The sequence below is a fragment of the Micromesistius poutassou genome (assembly GCF_964030765.1).
Source record: "Micromesistius poutassou genome assembly, chromosome: 22".
In the NCBI taxonomy this organism is placed as follows: domain Eukaryota; kingdom Metazoa; phylum Chordata; class Actinopteri; order Gadiformes; family Gadidae; genus Micromesistius; species Micromesistius poutassou.
The window spans coordinates 396,892-417,895 of NC_140292.1; the positions used below are offsets into that span (position 1 = coordinate 396,892).

Below are 21,004 nucleotides of genomic sequence, written 5' to 3' on the forward strand. Positions count from 1 at the left end.
GAGAGAGAGCGAGAGCGCCTCGGACTCACCCTCTCGTGGACGGGCGAGTCGGGGTCCTCCTCGGTGCCGCAGGGCGAGGTGTCCCCCGTGGGCACCCGGCTCACCGCCATCTCGGCGTGACCTTTGCCCTGGGGGCCCTTCATGCGCACAAACTCCATGTTGTTGTACTTGTAGAAGCCGAACGACATGCGCTGCGCCATCTTAGCCGCCACGCTCACCTGAGGGGGGGGGGAGGGGATAACACATCACATGTGTTATCGTAGATAATAACATTAATAACATTTTAAATGGTGTGATTTTAAGAAACATAACCACCCCCCCCCCCTCCCCCGTAGTTAAGCCTTCCGTTTCTACATTACCACAGTCACAAAAATGTTGGTGAATCGTTTAACATTACGCTGTTATGAACATAGTTCACGAGAACATCGCATTACACTGTGAGATTATGAACATAACATTTATCTTCTCTGCAATTCATCTGTTATCCGTTACATATGCCTGAGTGACACTCAGGCATATGTAACGGATAACATATTCCTAACTGCCAATTGTGCTCACAATGTGTTATGACATTTCTTTGGCGGTTGTTTATTCCAGCCAGAAAATGAGAATATGCAAACATAATATATAACAACTGCTAAAAAAATCTAACCATCTTCGTGAAGGCGTGGGGAGGATATATTCTTCCTTTTCATTGGGATGAGACTTTTTTACAAAAATATAAAAAAATAAATAAAATAAATTGCATCGACTCAATAGTGACCCCTACAGGCGGAATGCGAGACTGCAGAGCGTTCGAACCGCAGGGCTGTGAGGGGGCTGCTGGGGGGCTGCTGGGGGGGGGCTGGGGGCTGCTGGGGGGGGGTGCTGGGGGGTGCTGACTCACCCTGTTGTCGTAGACCTTCTTCAGGGCCTCGTAGCGGATGGAGCCCTGGAAGATGACTCCCTGGAAGGTGTTGTTCTTGTCACTGGCCACCAGCTCCACACACACCATCTCCCCCTCGCCCACAGTCATGTCGCTGAACACCTAGACACACACACACACACACACACACAGACGTATACATATACATAGACAGACACTCACACACACATACACAGTCATGCACAAACAAACATACAGACACGCGCACACACACACACACACACACGTGCATACATACACATAGACACACACAAGCACGCAGAGACACACACACACACACATGCATACATACACATAGACACACACAAGCACGCAGAGACACACACGCAGACAGACAAGCGCGCACATACCCCCACACACACACACACACACACACACACACACACACACACACACACACACACACACACACACACACACACACACACACACACACACACACACACACACACACACACACACAGAATAGCAGAATGCAGAATATATTTAGGCTAGCTCCAGACGGCGGTGAAGGTCGCGTCGAGAGGTGACCTTTTAGATACGCTTTGAAAACCATCAGCGGCAGAACCACGGCGCTCCTGTTTTCAAAAGGGAGGCAACAGGCGCCTGGATAACGGATTACACCGGCATGCTTTAACGTCCCCGTCGCCGTCCCGTGACGGCCCTCATGTCCCGCGTGGGTTCAACAAAGCACGTCTTATCTCACAAGATCCACGCCGATTTCCTTTATAGTCACGTTACCCCCCAGGGGTTTATGTTCTGTGGGCTGGGGGGTAATAAGGCTGTGATTAATATCACAGCATGGATAGAAAAAAAGAGGACATATTCCGGCGCAGACATGAACGGCAAATTAATACCCCCTCACATTGTGAGTGCTGTTACAGACACCCGCGCAAACCTACTTCAGCGTCAATGCCAAACAGTCACAGTCACAGACACACACACACACACACACACACACACACACACACACACACACACACACACACACACACACACACACACACACACACACACACACACACCCGTGTGTCCGCAGACCGCTGGGGGTGTGTGTGGGTGCAGCGTCTGCTTAAGGACACCTTAGCGTCTCTTTGTCAGCAGGAGCCCCTGGGATGGAACCTAAAACCCTTCCAGTTGCCAGGCGACCCCTCACCTCCCCCCTCCCCCCCCCCCGCCCCCGCCTCCACTTGGCACTACCGCTAACCGCTAGCATGACTTGACACGCTAGCCCTGTCTAAACCGAGTGGTCTCTGTTGCCTAATGATCGGAAAATTGTGAGCAAGTCCTTCAGTGAATCTTCTGTGACGGAATGTGCATTTAACGTACAAACTGTCGGTCACGTGCGTCCCTCCTGGACCACCGCGACTTATTTTATTATCTGATCCTTCGAGGGATGCTAAACACGCTCACGTCTTCAGACGCAACCGATGACGGCGCACTAGGGGTGAGGAACAAAAAAAAAAAAATTGATTCTTCGATGCATCGCGATTCTCTCTAGAACGATTCCGCCTCGATGCAGATCTAATATAAAATATTAGATGAGGTAATTCATCTGTTGATTGTCTTTAATGATCATCACACGAAGTCGGAAGTGATTAGCTAACTCTGAATAGCAAACTCCGATGTGTATGTATATATATATATATATTTTTTGAAAATCCCGCATGGAAATGTACATCAAAATTTTTTTTGCGTCGATTATCGTTTTAGAATCCAATCGAATCGTCGACCTCTGGATCGGAATCGGAATCGAATCGTGAGGTGCCGAGAGATTCCCACCCCTGCCGCGCACACACCTCGTCAAAGTTGTCGATCATGAAGAAGATGTTGGGGTAGCTCATCTTTGACTCCTCCCCTTTGCTGTCCATGGCGTGCTTGCTGGGCGAGGCGAACACTTCCTGCGGAGCGAGACAAAAAGCCCGACTGTTAGCCTTAGCTAGCTTACATTCAGGCCGTTGAGTGGACGCTTTTATCCAAAGCGACGTACGATGAGTACGTTTGTCAGAAGAAAGAGAAACAACAATATATCTCTGTATATACAGTATATATCTACGGTACAGTAAGGGTGTTCATAGAACCAAAAGCCAAGCCAAACAATCGCTAGGTCAACCCATTCCCCGTACACAACAAAGACAGCTAGAATAAGATGCTACACGATGCTAGGTACTATTTTTAAGTGCCGGGACGTACAAACACACAATAAGTGCGTACATTAAGTGCTAGCTTAGCTTCCCAACAGCCGCCACTGTGACGAATAAGGTCGGCTCTCAGCGGGCTCACAGTTCGGTGTGTTTATTTAGATATAAATAAATGTGACTTGACTTTAAGGTCCTTCAAAGAAAAGAGTGCACTACAGATAGGCTAGCCCGCTGGCTAGCTGGCTGGCTAGCTAGCTAGCGACACGGTGGTCTCACCTGACACTTCTTCTTGTGGATGTGGATGTCCCCTGCGTCTGAGCGCGTGCAGACGGCGCAGGTCACCACATAGTCCAGCTGGAACACACAGGCACAGGGAACCAGGGCTTTGGCTTATGGTCATGATCATAAATAGACTTCAACGTCAAGCCTGCTCGTTCCACCGAAGGTTCAAACACACACACACACACACACACACACACACACAGCTGGTTCAGGGTGAGTTATAAGTGAGGAGACCTCCAGGAAATATCGATTGTATTGTTTGCGTTTTCCTGGCCGGTTTACAACCACAATGTGTCTGCATGTTAGTAATGGACTTGAGGAATGTAGAATTTTGCAGCGTGCTTCTGCACCTATTCCTACCAACATATTATTATAACGTGATTCTAACATAAGCTGTGCAGTAAGGACAGTGAAGGACTTTGGTCACATGAACGTGATAGCACGTGGCACGTGGAAGGTAGCGGTGATGTGACAGTGGCACAGAGATGACGACTACCACTTAGAAGGAGCATTGGAATGTTAGTTATTTTGTTGGTAATAAAGTTTTTTTGGTCATTGTCACAAGTATTAATTAATCATGTATTGATTTGTCGTTGTCGGAGGACATTGTTGTTTTTGATGTGGCCACAGAGTTTCTCATGAGATGTGGAAAAAACAACTTTTCTACAACTCATCTCGAGTCCTCCCAATATGGCGGCTTATCGCCAACGAAAACTCCCATGAGGAATTGGGATGTCCAAGCCCTATGTCATGTGATACACAATATGCACACCGGACCACAAAGACAGCTTGACCTTTTTAACACACACACACACACACACACACACACACACACACACACACACACACACACACACACACACACACACACACACACACACACACACACACACACAGTAGGACTTCAGTCAGCAACATTAATCTTTCTCTAAAGGTCAAATTGTGCGATTCAATAACCCAGCTATTATTCTGTTCACTGCAAACTCAAGTGTAGAACATAGAACAACAACAACAACATAAAAACGGAATAACATGTCTGTTTGTCACAATCCCATTGGTGCATTCGACTGTAGTCCGAAACTAAACCTTCTTGAGAGACCTTCTTAAAATCTTTTTGAGAGCCGCTCCAGCCTACCCTCCATGTCTCCTCTAACTGACAGACATGTGTGACTGGATTGTTAGCTAGCTAACAAGAATCTATCACCCTTGTGTTTTGGGTCCATGGGCCAATCGGGACATTTAGGAGGAGGGGAGAAACAAATAAAGGGAACTTTGAGACATTACTGCCTGTATAGTTGCCCCAAAAAAAACGTTGCCCAAAGGCAGTGGTTTCAGTTCCCTGTTTTATGGTACGACCCAAAATAAGCGGGTGAAACCAAACGACAAAATTGCAACTGGCTGGAGAGATAAAAATATATATATATATATTATCCGTTGTCTGTATCAATTCACATAACATAAAAAAAAAAAACACCCAAAATCAATATCAATATTTAATTCATGAATATTTCGGAAAACATGGCTTTATTTTCTCGAGATCTCAACATCCAGTATCCGCCGTTGTTAGCGTATCGCAATACCGTCGTGAAACCCAGTAACGTTCTGGGAGCTGTATCCTCTCCTGTGGCGTGTAATCATTCACGTACACGGGATTGTTGCCAGATTGGGGCCATATTTCCCGGCCAGATTGGGAGGGAAATATGGTGCCCCAATCTGGCAACACTGTTCACGGGTAGTTTCTGTGAAAGTTGATACAATGGTCCTGCCGCGCTAGGATCGCGGTGGTTCTGGATCCAGATTCTGGTCCTGGTCCTGGATCCGCTTCCCCGTGTAAACGGCGGAGTTCTGGTACCTTCTGCAGAATCAGGTTGAGGTACACACTCTCCTCCCAGTCGATGTCGGGGTCTCCCAGACCCGGCAGCTTCTTGGAGTCACGCCTGTACACCTCCACCTCCACCTGACGCACACGCGCGCACACACACACACACACACACACACACACACACACACACACACACACACACACACACACACACACACACACACACACACACACACACACACACACACACACACACACACACACAAATACTGAAATATTTTTCTGTCGACGTACATCACTGAATTACTTTCACTGTTGGACGTTTTCAATCGAAACGTGACCAACAAGTCAGCTCGGGAACATAAACGCACACAATCGCCATTGGAGTGGCTGCAAAAATTGCGTGGTTGACCGCCGCCGTCGGTGGGTGAACGTGTGCATGAAAGGGTGAATGTCAGGCAATGTTGTAAAGCGCTCTGGGTGGCCTCTGATGACAAAATCAGGCGCTATTGTAAAAATAAATAAATGGATGTTTTGGTACAAAACCTCAACTGGACAGAGTGCGGAGTAGCTCCATAGCGAGCTGAGTCGAGATGGAACAGAAGGTCTAATGATATAGACCTTGCATCAGCAGCTGAAATTAACCGCACCGTTTCATTCAACTCGAGCTCCTCGTTGGCTTTTTGTCTCTGTTTTGAGGGGCGGGTCGTGACAATTGGAAGAGCTTCGGCGTTAAGAATGATGGGATGGTTGCCATGGTGACCCGTTATTACAAGTATGTGTCTTGTCTGTGTATTTGCATTGGCGATGCCACCGAGATATTGTGTATAGTGTGTGTGTGTGTGTGTGTGTGTGTGTGTGTGTGTGTGTGTGTGTGTGTGTGTGTGTGTGTGTGTGTGTGTGTACACAAGAAAGACAGCCAGCCAGACAGACAGACAGACAGACAGACAGAAAAATTCAATCAGTCAGTCAATTAACAATCACAGGCCCTGCTCCAAGGTAATTTAAATGTAGATTCAGACACTTTAACCCAGTAACAGACAGAAGTGTATGCATCTGTGGACTAGCTTGTACATCGCTGTAGTTTTGTTCAGAGACTTTAGACCGTAGTGCAGCTCAGCTAGTTCAAACCAGCCTTTTTTTTATTTTTATTAATGTATGAATTCAACATGAGTTACGCAATGCTTTTTCCAAGTTTTTGATATTGCTCAAAGGGGACGTTATATCCACAAACGTCACAAGCTTTTAAAGCATAATTCATGCCCTGCGCCACAAGATGTGAGCTGGATGTTGTAATTAATTAAACAAGAAAAAGGGAAAGCAGGCCGACACACTAATGAACCAACAACAACGTTCACACAGCGCGAGCTGCCTCACAGCAATGTATCATCCAGGGAATGATGATAAAAAAATCACAAAATATTATAATTAGCAGGAAGTTATGAGGCCGCTCTGGGAGAAATATAAAAAAAAACAATTTCCATGTTAAAAATGTTTTTTTTGGGGGGCGAGCTGAGACTGCAGCAGGAGAAGTGAATCATGGTCCTACTAAGATGGAGGCCAGCACATGCTTCTGGTCCTGGGGGGCTGGCTAATAATTCATTCATAAGTTTCATCTGAAAGTTCTTGGCCACTTGGACCTCATATTCTCCCTCATGTTTAATCCATGAGAGGCCGGATGGACTGACAGAGGTCCGAGGGGGCAATAACGCTGAATAACCGCTCCCTGACCTTGGGGTGAAACCATGAATAATAATCAACAATATGATATGAAGCAATATGGTATTCATTGTTTTTATTTTTCCATTTGATTTCATTTGGATGCTGGCTCGCGGATATCTGCACTGTAAATATCAACACAATAGTTTTACTGTGAGGCTTTTAAAATGTCTGTGACAATATTATTCAAATAAGTCAGTATGAAGGGAACTAAAGAGTTTATAGCAACTATAGCTTCCTTTAACCGTAACTCAGACACTAGGAACACTACAGTAGTCAGTATGAAGGGAACTAAAGAGTAGTAAAGCTATAGCTTCCTTTAACCGTAACTCAGACACTAGGAACACTACAGTAGTCAGTATGCATGTATATAGGGCACTAAACACTTATTACGAAATATATAGCTTCCTTTAACCCTAAACTTGCCCCACACTACCAGAGAAATGTCCCGATATCCGGCCCGATTTGCCCCTGACGACAATCGGGGTGGCGTTCCCATGGCAGCCGAATCTGGACGAAAATCGGCCAAGATTATCCTGTCTGCCGTAGTGTTCTAAGATATAATCTCATCAACTCCAAGAGCACCCGATCGCAAAAATCGGGGTTATCCAACATGATAGATCATTTCAGAATGTTGAGTGAAGGGCAATTTCCACCAGAACTGTCACGGAAGCGGCACGGCAATAAAAACGCTTGCCGAAGACAATAGAAACCATTATAGTCAATGTCGGCTATTCCACTGGATAAATCCTGTAGTGTGGGGCAGCCTTAACTCAGACACTATGACATCACAGTAGGCACTAGGCAGTATGCTTGTATATAGGGCACTAAATAGTTATTACGTAATATGTAGCTAGATTTAACCCTAACTCAGACACTACGACATCACAGTACTGGGCGGCATGTGGCTCAGGAGGTAGAGCGGGTTGGCTGGTAACCGGGAGGTTGCTAGTTCGATCCCCTAGCAAAGTGTCGAGGTGTCCCTGAGCGAGACACCTCTGCTCCCAACGAGCTGGCTGTTGCCCTGCGTGGTTGACTCCGCCGTCGGTGTGTGAATGTGTGCATGAACGGGTGAATGCAATATTGTAAAGTGCTTTGAGTGGCCTCTGGTTAGAAAAGCGCGGTATAAATGCCGTCCGTTTACCATTTACAGTAGGCAGTATGCTTGTATAAAAGTGCTCTAAACTGTTATCACACAATCCATAGCTTCCTTTCATCACTGAGGCTCTCTGGCCAGAGGAGATTTATCCTCAGTCCTGGTGATGGGACACACACACACACACACACACACACACACACACACACACACACACACACACACACACACACACACACACACACACACACACACACACACACACACACACACACACACACACACACACACACGGCGGAACTGTCAGACCCGTCTCCATGGGTGACTTCACCACCCGCGTCACTCTTTGACCTCAATCCAACCGTTGCTCATCGGAGTGTCAACTGCCGCGACAACAAAGGTTACACAACTCAAGCACTGAACGCTGACACAAGAGCGGGACGTGTGTGACAACAACTTCGGTCCAAACACACTCCTCACGGTGCTCACGAAGAACACAGACCGCAGCACCAAAACAACCGTAGAATCAGAACCATGTGATGCACTTTAAGCTATAGCATAGTTCATGAATGTCTCAAACTAGTTTCAACTCACACCAATTCCAGCCAATGGAACATTTGATAAAAGAAACCAGATATAAAGCTGTCCCTACGGTTTTATTAACGTTTTTTTTTTTTTCAAGTTAACATTCAATAGCTTAAATAAATAAAAAAAATGAAGTTCTTGAATGTTTTATTATGTTGTTCAACTGAAAAAAAGAATAATAGCTCACTCCAAAAACACAATCTTTCAGATATGGTCGGATAAATCCTAATTATTGTCCTTGGGTTACCAGAAAATGACTGTAATTAAATAAGTTATTGTTTTGGGAAAATTCACAACAGTGAAAAACAAAGCCTTACATAATGGCTAAGCACACTCACACCTGGTGGTATAATATGTCACCTTTAAATCTTCGGCGTTCACACTTTGACATATCCACGTGTTTTCCCGGGTTGTATCACAAAGGTGATTTCATTGGACAAAGTCCAAGTAGCGTCACAGTAGTGTATTTGCCTAACGCAATCTGATTGGCCGACGGATCCGTCGCTGCCTGAAAAGTCGAACATTTCTCAACTTTTTGACGCAAGGCAACGGAGCCGACAGAACGGACGGACCCACGATGCATTTCGAGGGCGCTAATGATGGATACAACAGACCTCTGAAGAATAAGTCCCGCCTCCGAAGCTCCCGGTTCCCTCGGTCAAATGTCAATGGGGAATAACACAGGGTTAATGAATGATCGTACATAACAAACTCTGTAGGTGGCGGAGAAGTAAAAGCTGCGTCACGTTTTGAACCACACACTTTTTCCATCTAGTTTCGACTGGCTTTTTGGATTGTCTATGCCGTTAAAGTAGTAAACGATTACAAATGCTATTTTAACGGCACAGACAATCCAAAAAGCCAGTCGAAACTAGATGGAAAAAGTGTGTAGTTCAAAACGTGACGCAGCTTTTACTTCTCCGCCACCTACAGAGTCTGTTATGTACGATCATTCATTAACCCTGTGTTATTTCCCCCATAGACGTTTGACCGAGGGAACCGGGAGCCTCGGAGGCGGGACTTCCTCTTCAGAGGTCTACTGCGCCTGCACCGTGGCCTAGGGATGGGCGATTAATCAAATTTTGATCGCGATTTCGATTTCAGAGTGAAACGATCACCAAACTAATATAATCGAGTTTAAACGATAAAAAAAAAAAAAAAAAAAAAATATATATATTTTTTATTTTTTAATAGAAATTGCAGAACAGCTGGATTCATATCTGGGCTTTATTTTCTATTTGACCATTTTGTGTATATTTTTAAGGGGAAATTTCGAAGTTCTCATTTTACAAAGTGTTTTTTTTGGAGAGAAATGAAATGAATAAATGCATCATGTTTTCAAACTCAAAAATAATCGTTTGAATAATCGAGATTTCAATATTGACCAAAATAATCGTGATTATGATTTTTTTCCATAATCAAGCAGCCCTACCGTGGCCAGTAGGCAGAACCCGGTTCACAAAGCGATGAAAAAAGCGAGACAGACAGAACGACCGCTCACCTTCTTGCCCTCGGTGTTGTCCGCGCCGACGTACGACAGCTTCCGCCGCACGTAGAACAGCATGTCGTCCTGCCGCGGCGCGCGGTTCTCCATGAAGTAGGTGGAGAACATCCACGTCCAGAACACGATGCGGTCGTCCTTGAAGCAGCCTGCGGGAAAAACACACGCAAGAAAAGTCGTTTAGTGATTTTTGTATTGAGATATATATATATATATATATATATATATATATATATATATACACACATATGTGTATATGTGTATTGAGATATTTTTTATACTGTATATATATATATATAAATTAAGTATTTATTCTATTATCCTTTTTGATTTTTATTACACTTTATTTTTTATCGTATTTTTATTTAATTATTTGTAAACCATATAGATGCAGCTGAACATAAAAAGGGCTAAATTTAATATGATGTATAAGTTGCTGAGAATGAAATTAAAAAATGACATTTGAAAAAAGGCACATGAAGAGAAGTGATAGCATTCAGAAGTATAGAAGAGAGAAAAGTATTCAAAGAAAATTGAAAGTGTAAAAAGTAGTGTGCATATCCAACAAAAAAAAAGTATATTCTTTCTAATGTTATGAGGGTACCATCTTTCCCCATAATAGAATAGAACATGCATAAAATAGCGGTGTTTAATGCATTATACATCAGTCTTTGTCTAGGTTTGAGTACAAGCAGGCTGGAATAGTACATTTTGTTGTTGTATTGAGAGGGAACTCCCCCCCCACCCTCCCCATCACCCCAACACCCCCAGACATGAGGGAGGGGGGGTCCTTCGCCTGATACAACGTCGTCAGCATCATCATCATCTATCTAGCCTGGTTGCCCGGCAACCGTATCCAGGGCGCCGGCTTGTCTGGTCAGTATGAAGGTTAGGACCCAAAGGTGCTGCAATGCAGGTGGCCCCCGAAAGGGTGCAGTTCTCCAGGGTTGTGTGTGTGTGCGTGCGTGCGTGCGTGCGTGCGTGCGTGCGTGCGTGCGTGCGTGCGTGCGTGCGTGCGTGCGTGCGTGTCCACTGCACATGGCAAACGGGAAAACAACATTTTAACACAAAATATTGCACGTTTGCTCGCTGATTCACACACTCGGTACTAAGCACCCACGCGGTCTTCAACAAAGCCATATGGCAAGATTCATGGCCATCTTTCCCTTACATCAGACAGAACATAGCATGCTTGTGGTTCGGTGATAGGTCATCTAAAACATCTTACAATCAAACCGTGTGTTCTGTTCTGAGTAGTCAGCCTCTTCGCCAGGAGACAGAAAGCAGAACAGCCTTTCCATACTGCCTATGAGTGCACATGAATACCATAGAAGCTGGTGGTTTTGTTGCCTTGACGTTTCAGGGTAATTTTAGATCAATTGAAGAGACGTTTATGCCCAAATGGAGCCGCTGTCCCTTCAACTGAACATCACTGCATGGTTTACAGAACACAGACGAAGTGAAGCACATCGCTGTTTGAATCACTCGCTCACTTCCCTCTCTGCCTACTGTTGGAGTAATTACAAAACAAGTGAAATGAAAGTAAAAGCTGTGTACCGTGTGATTTCATATTGGATCCGGTAGCCTATGAGAACAGGTTTTACATACAACTCGAGCCCCAACAGTCATTCATTCAGACGTGGGTCTCTGGCTCCGTCCGCCTCATATCTCTGGCTCCTCTCCCAGGGCTCGTTACATTTACATTTATGGCATTTAGCAGAGAACATTTGTCAGAGGGAGGAGAAACTACAACACATCGCTGTGGCGGTACAGTTAGGAGGTTCACAAGTGCCAAGTAGTAGTAGTACTCATAATAGTAGTAGTAGTAGTAGTAGTAGTAGTACTCATAATAGTAGTAGTAGTAGTAGTAGTAGTAGTATTCATAGTAGTAGTGCTCATAATAGTAATAGTAGTACTCATAGTAGTAGTAGTAGAGTAGAAGTAGTAGTACTCATAGTAGTAGCTGTACTACTCATAGTAGTAGAAGGTAGTAGTAGTAGTATAGTAGAAGTAGTAGAAGGTAGTAGTATTACTCAAAGTAGTAGTAGTACTCATAGTAGTAGTAGTATTATAGTAGAAGTAGTAGTAGTATAGTAGAAGTAGTAGTAGGTAGTACTCGTAGTAGTAGTAGTAGTATAGTAGAAGTAGTAGTAGGTAGTACTTGTAGTAGTAGTAGTATTATAGTAGAAGTAGTAGTAGGTAGTACTCGTAGTAGTAGTAGTAGTAGTATAGTAGTAGGTAGTACTCGTAGTAGTACTCGTAGTAGTAGATGCATTTGGTTCCCTCCCCCCGTGTCACAATAATAAATAAAGCCTTGGCTTCACTCATCGGCATCTCAATTCATTTGGTGGTGGGAGGTGATCCAGTTAGGTCAGGCCCAGTCAATATCGGACCAGGGCTCCGAAACCGCGTTTGCTTCGATCCACCCGAGCGCTAATGTCATTGGAGGACTTTTCCGTATCCAGAGAATGACCGGAGAGAAGGGCGTCCAGTGTGGTGTGATGCTGTGGTGTGGAAGGGTGGAGGCCATGGGGGCGGGTTAGTGGTGTTGTGCCAGACCACCCCTGCGGTGGTGCTGACTTCCAGTAAAAGCAGAACACCACCCCCCCCCCCCCCCCCAGCCCAGTTGGAGATGCATGCTCGAGGGTCATGGAGATCCCTTCATCGCCCATGCGAGAGGAAAAAGCGCACGCACACACACACACACACACACACATATACACATATACACACAAACACACACTAGAACAATACGATCACAAACCAGTGAGGTTAACAGCAACTGAAAATAATGTTCATTTGACCCAGTGCCTGCCCGGGGACATCGTTTTATTTAACGCTGAGCCTTTGGGCCACTTGGGATTGTGTCCAGTCTGATTAAATCTGAGCGACCCAGGAGGTGAATGTTGGTGGTAAAAACAGACTCATAAAAGTCTGGGACAGGATTCACATTTCGTGGGATTTGTCCTGAAGCAGCTAGCAGCTAGCGTCAGGCTTAACAGAGCAGCCGTCTCTTTGCATGTACGATTTAGTTTTGGCCTCCAACCAAAAAGAAAACGGACATGATCCAAGGCAAACTTGACTTGGAATATTTGGAGGGGAAATGAGATCAATGCGGAAATCGATGCATGCCGAGGTGAGAGAGGATACGGCCATTACCGGGAGAAACACGCTGTAACACACCACTGCCAAAACCTGATGCCCTCCAGCTAGAGGACTATTAACAAGGGAGACACTGGATTAAAAAAAAAGAAAAAAAGATGAATATGGGGCCTTGCACGATATACATTTTTGTATATGTATTGAAATGTTGTTCTGGTTGTTTGACGTACTGTTTATATCTATTGTACATTTGTATTTCTGTTTTTATTCGTACGTTGTAATCAGGGCGTCATTGAAAAAAGAGAGGATGGAATTCCCTGAATAAACAAAGTTTAAATAATAAAAAATTAAAATACTAAATTGCGATGATGTCGCTCACCTTATGCCATACGATACAATGAATTATGACAGTTAACATGAAACAACGCTGCTCATGTGATATGATACCACCTGCAGACACTGCAGTGCATTCATAGTGCAGGGATGCATTTGATGTCCTACACGTTCAATAAATAATGCAGCAGCAGCAGTATGAAAGATTATTGCAGATTGAATTAGCCATGGCCCACATTAAAAATGCATTTAAAATGTTGCGGAGTGGTCACGTGAGCAAAGAGGAGAAGAGCAGAGCTGGAGCAGGCAGGGGGGGGGGGGCCAGAGATGTACAGAGTGAGACAAACGGCCTTCTATAAATCTATTGACAAGGCGTTAGTGGCTCAGGTGTAGTTCCGCTTTAACAAGCACAAAATCAGGAGGCTAAGACGGCCAACGCAGCATAAAGTAGGAGCAGGTACCATAAAGAAACTCAACATGTGTACTACCGGTCAAACTCGTCCATAAGAGCTATGGTTGGCTTCCAAGATCCAGAGAAGCTTCCAGAAACCGGGATCAATTCCAATGCAGTGATGATTCATTTTTGTTGTACTACTACTACTACTACTACTACTACTACTACTACTACTACTACTACGTTACTATCGTGTACTATTCACGTACTGTTGCTCCAATACTATGACAATGCTGCGGCAGCAGCGGAAATGACTTGAGTGTCGCAAATGCTTTTATTCAACCACTGACGTGAGTTAATTAAGTTTATTATACATTTTTACGTTAGAGTTAGGGTTAGCATCATCGAGGAGGTCCGCTTCATACTGCTCACAAAAAAAATAAATACTCAAATGCATTTGAGTTATGTTTTAGAAAACTTATAAAAGCATCACGAGTGGTAGCACTTATCTACAAGCATACAGACGTTTGTATGCTTGTCTAAGCGTTTCCTTCTACTAGACTGTGGCTGTGTAGGGCCGCGCCGTCCTGCTTGATGGCTTATGGCAGGGGTTCAGCCATTGATCCGTCGCCTTCAGAAGAACAAGGTGATTGTAACCATTCCTGGGCAGTCAGCAGAAGTCAGCTCCAAGCCTAGCACTCGTACTAATGAGTCAGCAAAACATAAATTATAAGCTAAGCTAATTAGGGGAGACGATGGCAAATATAGCAGTCAACAAGGGCTACCCCCCCCCCCACCCGAATGTTACACACACCAAACTCGACTCAGCTTGCCAACGCCTTGGGGGTACATAACACCATCGGGAATTTGACTCGAACCTGAATCATAATCATAGTTGCGCAACCAGGGTCTTGCGTCACCAGCGTCGGTGTGGTGCACATATTCCTACTTTCAGTAGTCGAGTCTGTGAGCCTTTTTTTAAAATAGGACACCCTTCAAAAAAAAACAAAAAAAACATGCACTGAAATAGTGTGGCCGTCCTCTGCGTATATAACGGTAGTGGATCCGAAACACACCGGTGAAACTCGGGGCGAACACAGGCGCTATTAATAGAAGCACACCTTTTCTTCTTAAATATACATCAACTCTGCTCGGCTCTGTTCTGTTCTGCTCAGGGGCTGTTCAGAGAAACGGCTGCACACAGAGCTGGAGGCAACAGCGTCCAGTCGCACCGGGGTGGTCTACGTTGTAGGCCTGGGCATGGTGGAGAGAGAGACGAAGCCAGCATTGTTTCAAAATGAATTTTTGCAGGTTTTCTGTTTTGCCATTTGAAGTGGGTTACATAAGAAACAAGAGTGACAGGGATCAGGGCGGAACGCCTCCCCCTCTCCGGCGAGGAGGCTAAAAGCAGAGGTGTCTCCATCGATAGGCCTCACTCTGAGTGTGTGTAAAGAGCTGTTTGTGTCGTGACACAAAGGCCAAGGTTATCTGCAACTAAACAGAGTTGACATACTAGTAAACTCCACACACCACACACGCACACGCACACACACACACACACACACACACACACACACACACACACACACACACACACAACACACACACACACACACACACACACACACACACACACACACAACACACACAACACACACACACACACACACACACACACAACACACACACACACAATATTCCTACATTAAGCAGTAGTCATTCATTACTCCTTTGATTTGCAGATGTGGGTTTGTGTTTATGCTGGTTTGTGTGTGCGTGTGCGTGTGCGTTTGTTGTTCTCAGCAATACAAACAGACGGGTGCACGTCCTACTGGGTCTTTCTCAGTTGTAAATCAGATGCAGTCCTCCCTACTCAGCGCTGGCCCACCATCACTCCGGGACACCTTCCCCCGCGCTAATTCAGGTCCTTTCCCTCCCGTTAGCTCAGTTATAAACGCTTCTATAATCAATGGTTAAAAAGGTTAAAAAGAAGATGCAGCAGCCCACCAGCTGCTACCTCAGCCTTAACCACTGCTCGTTCTTTACTTGAAGTCCGAAGACACATTTCTACCCAGGTCCCCACAGCCCCCCTTTACTGGAGATAATACGGTTTTAAAATGTGTTCCTCTGATCTGCCAGGTGGTGGGGTTAAACGAAACCACCTGAGACTCTTACTTTGAAATCATCCTTTTATTTATATATATATATATATATATATATTAGAGGCAGGAGTGCGTAGCTTTCAAACAAACACAGCAACCATGCGCGGTGCTCAGGAGGGCCGGGGTCAGGGTGAAGCCCCCCTCCACATGATCAGGGTGAACACGCTCTGCGCTGGCGCTTCCGTTAAGCCTCCTTTACACGATAAGAGGCAGAGCTCAGCGTAGGTAAACGGCGTCAACGTGGGATATTCAAGGCAAGGCAAGGGAACTTTATTAATTAATAGCACGTTTCATACACAGGGCAGACGCAAAGTGCTTCACATATAAACATCGTCATGCAATAAAATGAAATAAAAATATAGCCGTTACAAGCCGTTTTGGAAATCTGCCCCTTATGACATCACAGGTGGTGGCATGTCATGGCACCTTTAAAATGTGCCAAAGCACAATTGTTGGTGCCACGCTTGTTTGTGATGCTACGCCATAACATATATTGTTGTTGTTTTTAGGACATTGCATCCCAGGGGGGGGAAGGATAGAATCGTTTCCTCTATCCTTAATCAGCTTTAAAGACACAATGAAAACGGAAATTCATTTTTATTAATTTCCCCAGACAGACTACCCCTCAAAACACATACCTGTCTGACTAAGAGACGCAGGTGTTCCTCTGATCTGCCAGGTGGTCGGTTAAACAAAACCACCAGGGACTCTTACTTTGAAATTGTCCTTTTATATTTATTTATTTCTATATTTATTATATATAATATTTATATCTATCTATCTATCTATCTATCTATATTATAGATTATTATAGATTATTGGATGAACCATAGGTCTATCACCGTCTATGACACATCCATAGATCACATGGTTCCTCAATCCTCATAGCAGGACGCTGATTGGTTAGAAGCACCACTATGGTTCAGCCACAAGCACATAACCTGCAGTCGGACAAGATGGATTCTTGTGCGATCATGACCCGAATCGAGCTGCATTGCACGGAAACATGTTTGTGTTCACAACCTTCCAACCACGGACCGTCCTACAAGGTACGTCCGTGTCAGTACGTCCCCAAAGCACACCCTCTGTCTCTCTCTCTAAACCAAATCCTGCAAATGAGCTGCGTCAAAAAGTGATCCTTTTCCCTTCAGACTTTAAGCGAGTTGCACTTTTACGTGTCTCTCCCCCTAGTTGATCTGAGACGGACGGAGATGTTGTCAGACGTGTTGACGGGTTTGCCAATCCCCCCCTCTCTCTAACAACCCCACACCAGAGATGCTCCGATATCAAGACGGCGTTCTTGGCCGGCCGCCTGGCCTTGGCGGAAGCCTCCAGGACCAAGGGCATCTGGAGCGACGCCACGGTGAAACCTCAGTGTCTGCTGCCCGGCCTTCCACCTCTGATCACACGATTACCGCAAGACGGGAGGAGCAGCGAGCCCTCGGGGGGGGGGGGGGGGCTGTTCAGTGACCTTTGAAGTGAAGCAAGCAAGCCCACAGCAGGAACGATGTGGGCTGTGAACACTGAAGAACACACCACACCGGACGATAGGGCGGTGTGGGGGAGTGTGGCTCAGCTCAGGGGGTAGTTGACTGGTAACCGGAAGGTTGCTAGTTCGATCCCCGGCTCCTCCTATAGCGTAGAGTGTGGAGGTGTCCCCTGAGCGAGACGCCTCTAACCCTGACTGCTCCTGACAAGCGAGCTGGCTGTCGCCCCGGCGTGACTGACACCGCTGTGAATGTGTGCATGGACGGGTGAATGTTAGGTAATATTAGGTAACGCGCTTTGAGTGGCCACTGGTTCGAAAAAGCGCACTCCATTTCCCATGAATCAGTAACGCTGGTTATTCTGATTATTTTGTAGCTCTCCCCCTCCCTTCATACTTCCCCCCCCTCTGCATCCTTGTCACTCTGAGCGGTGGCTGGTGAGAGTGCACGCGCTCACGGTAGCTGGTGAGAGTGCACGCGCTCATATGCACGCCGGGGGGGACTTGCACGGGGGGCCGGCTCAAGTCTAATTGTACTCTTACTCTCGGCTGCCTTCAAGTGACATTGAAGGCGACAGGTCGCTGTCCCCTGGAGACGCTCAGCTGAACCCGGAGCCTGAGCCCCATTCGGGGTGACGTGTGAAGGAGTTCTGGGGGTTCTTAAAGGGGAAGAGGTGGAGCCAAGTTGGCGAGTGGGGCTATAGTCTATGGGGCAGTAAGGAGACTATTTAGGTAGCGGCAGATATGTTTTGCATGACCCACATCGCTTCCTGATGCATGTTGGCAGTGGTCGCCATCAGCACTATGAACCACAACGTCCAGATGCAATATGGGCAGTGTTAAGTCTGTTTTGATAAGATCTATGTCGCTTTTACCTTGTACAGAAATTATGTTCTTCCTGTTTATTTCCCAGCATAAAATGACCACATCAATGATGTAATCAGGAGGTTTAAAAACGTGACGCTTTGAAAACGTCCATGTCTGGCCAAAGTGATTGCACTTTTGTCGCTTTTGACATCCCCTGACACAACACGTCCAACATACGATCAATAAAAATGGGGACAGGAAAATCTATCAAAACCATAAATCATTATCAGCCATGATTGGATTCCCGCCGGGGTATCTACAGACAGCAGAGCCCTCGTGGTGTAAACGCAGCCTAGAGACACAACCTTTACATGTCAGCTGACTGACTGACTGCTTTTTACAGATCGTCACATGCAGTAGCCTATACAGTAAAGAGGTTTACAAGAAAAAGTTAAACTCGTGCAGATACAAGGACGTGAAGTAAATAATTGACTAGAAGCTTGTTTTTACAAAATAAGGGAGACTGACAGAATCCATCAATGCTTATCCGAGGACATAAATCACAAGGCTTCAGATAGCAGCTCCTCGGATATCTTAAACCTATCTGATCAAATGTATAGATCGATAAAGACAAATGAGCGGCCACTTGACAGACAGACATACAGACGGACAGCCAGACGGAACTAGGCTAAGCCTTTTGATGACAAACATACATCCCTGATTATAATAGGCCCCTTATCCCCCCACGAGTGGGGAACTTTGGCCCATCCGGCTTCCTTACCGAGTCCGCTTATCTCTTGTCTTACGTTGAGGCGGTTGCGCTCATCCGCGATCGCCTTCAGCATCTGCTGGAGCGACTGGTCCAGCTCTCCGTTCGCCTCCTCCGTTGTTGCCCTGACAACCTGGCTAGACAAACTCGGAAAGGATGCCATCCCGAAACTGGGATCATGACAGTTCCCACGGAGCCGATCGCACCCGGACGGGGTTTACAGGTCCGACGAGGGGATGGTTGAGGTGGGGGGATGGATGTTGGGGCGGGCGGGCGGCGAGGGGGGGGGGTACCGATGCGGTCCCCTTACTGACTTCTTCCGATGTATTCCTGATGCATGTGTCCCTGGTTGACGAGAGGTGGTCCCCTTCACAGCCGAGGTCTGCACAGAGCCGGGACGCTACACATCATCACTTCCGTCTGTCCGCGTCTGTACATGAGAGATCATAAGAGATCAGCTGGAATATAGGAAGCACCCCCCCACCACCCCCAGTTGCACTTCCTGTAATGCCGACCCTATCTCCCCGGATTTAAAGGCAACCGCCCCGCTTCATAGCCTTATCTCCCTTCAGGAAGATCCGCCTTCACGGCGTCTTGAGGTCCACATTGCGGTAACGAGGCGGACACTGTCACGATGCAACACGTTGTGGTTGTCCTTTGTGTTTCTTCGTTTCTTCACCCATGTCAGTGTCACACGCTACTGTGTACACTTCGTCTACACACACACACACACACACACACACACACACACACACACACACACACACACACACACACACCGAGGATGGGCGGAGGCAGCGTTGCCAGATTTCCCGACCAATCTGGCAAACGCTGGCAACGCAGGCTGCAGCGTGCTGCAGCCTGCGTTGCCAGATTGGGCGGGACACTTTTGGCCCAATCTGGCAACACGGCGGGAGGGTCCCTGGCCAGTGACGTCATGGTTGCAGCATGAATTGGCGCACCGGCGGCTCCCTTCACTTTAACCGTCACGAGGAGAGCCGCTGATCACTAATAGCAATTTAAATTACGTCGTGCCAACGCCTTATTACGAGGCTGATGTATAACTCGGGTGTCATTATCATAAGATACATATTTTTTGTTTTAGTTTGAGTTCTTGCTTTCTTTGTTTCCAAGCATGACCGACTATAACTTTAACCAATCTGCTACTTTTCTGACTAAAACCCCTAAAATTAACTGATAAAATACGCTTTAAACGGGTAGGCGGCCTATATTAAACACATGCATGGATCGTATCGTATTAGAATGCATTATGTGTGGAAATCCGACATCATCCAATCGGTGGGCCGGCTTCTCGGCTGGCCCTCTCGAGATTTCGACCAATCAGAGTTCGTTTACTATCACCGCTCCTGCTTCCAAGGACAAAGGATGATGTCATCCTGAAGGTAGAGCTCAGGCGAGATAAGGGATTCTGATTGGAGAACAACAACGACAGCTGTCATGGAAGCTAGGCTCAAACGAGGATGTACGATGATTAATGAAATGTATTTGCAAAATGACTGAACTAAGGATAGACCTGTACCATCTGTCTCTTGCTAGTATATTATTTTTTACCTATTTTTATATTATATACACTTCGATTTTTGATTATATATATATATATATATATATATATATATATATATATTCATGTCAAACCATAGATGTGCCTGGATTATCTTTTTGAACTATATTTCTATAACTTCAAATTTATTCTTCAAAGTTCCATTTGGAAAACCAAAGATAAAAAGAATGCGACTCAAAACAAACGGCAATCATTCAATGTATAGTGTAATTATTTGTGTCATCGCTGTTCCATATTACAATCAATAATTTATATTCTATATATATATATATCATATAAAATATATATATATTTAATA

At 45.6% G+C, this 21,004-nt stretch overlaps 1 protein-coding gene across 1 annotated transcript in view; it reads right to left on the reverse strand.

Moving 5' to 3' along the window:
• The window catches only part of kiaa0930, a 26,298-nt gene extending 6,492 nt beyond the window's left edge, over positions 1-19,806 (reverse strand). The window contains exons 1-7 of the mRNA XM_084486494.1: positions 19,137-19,806; positions 10,072-10,220; positions 5,201-5,305; positions 3,343-3,420; positions 2,725-2,826; positions 887-1,027; positions 30-218 (exon numbers count right to left, since the gene is read on the reverse strand). Coding sequence (XP_084342620.1) covers positions 30-218; positions 887-1,027; positions 2,725-2,826; positions 3,343-3,420; positions 5,201-5,305; positions 10,072-10,220; positions 19,137-19,287 — 915 coding nt within the window. The 5' untranslated portion in view covers positions 19,288-19,806. The remainder of the gene's footprint in view (positions 1-29; positions 219-886; positions 1,028-2,724; positions 2,827-3,342; positions 3,421-5,200; positions 5,306-10,071; positions 10,221-19,136) is intronic.
• Positions 19,807-21,004: the final 1,198 nt, after the last annotated feature.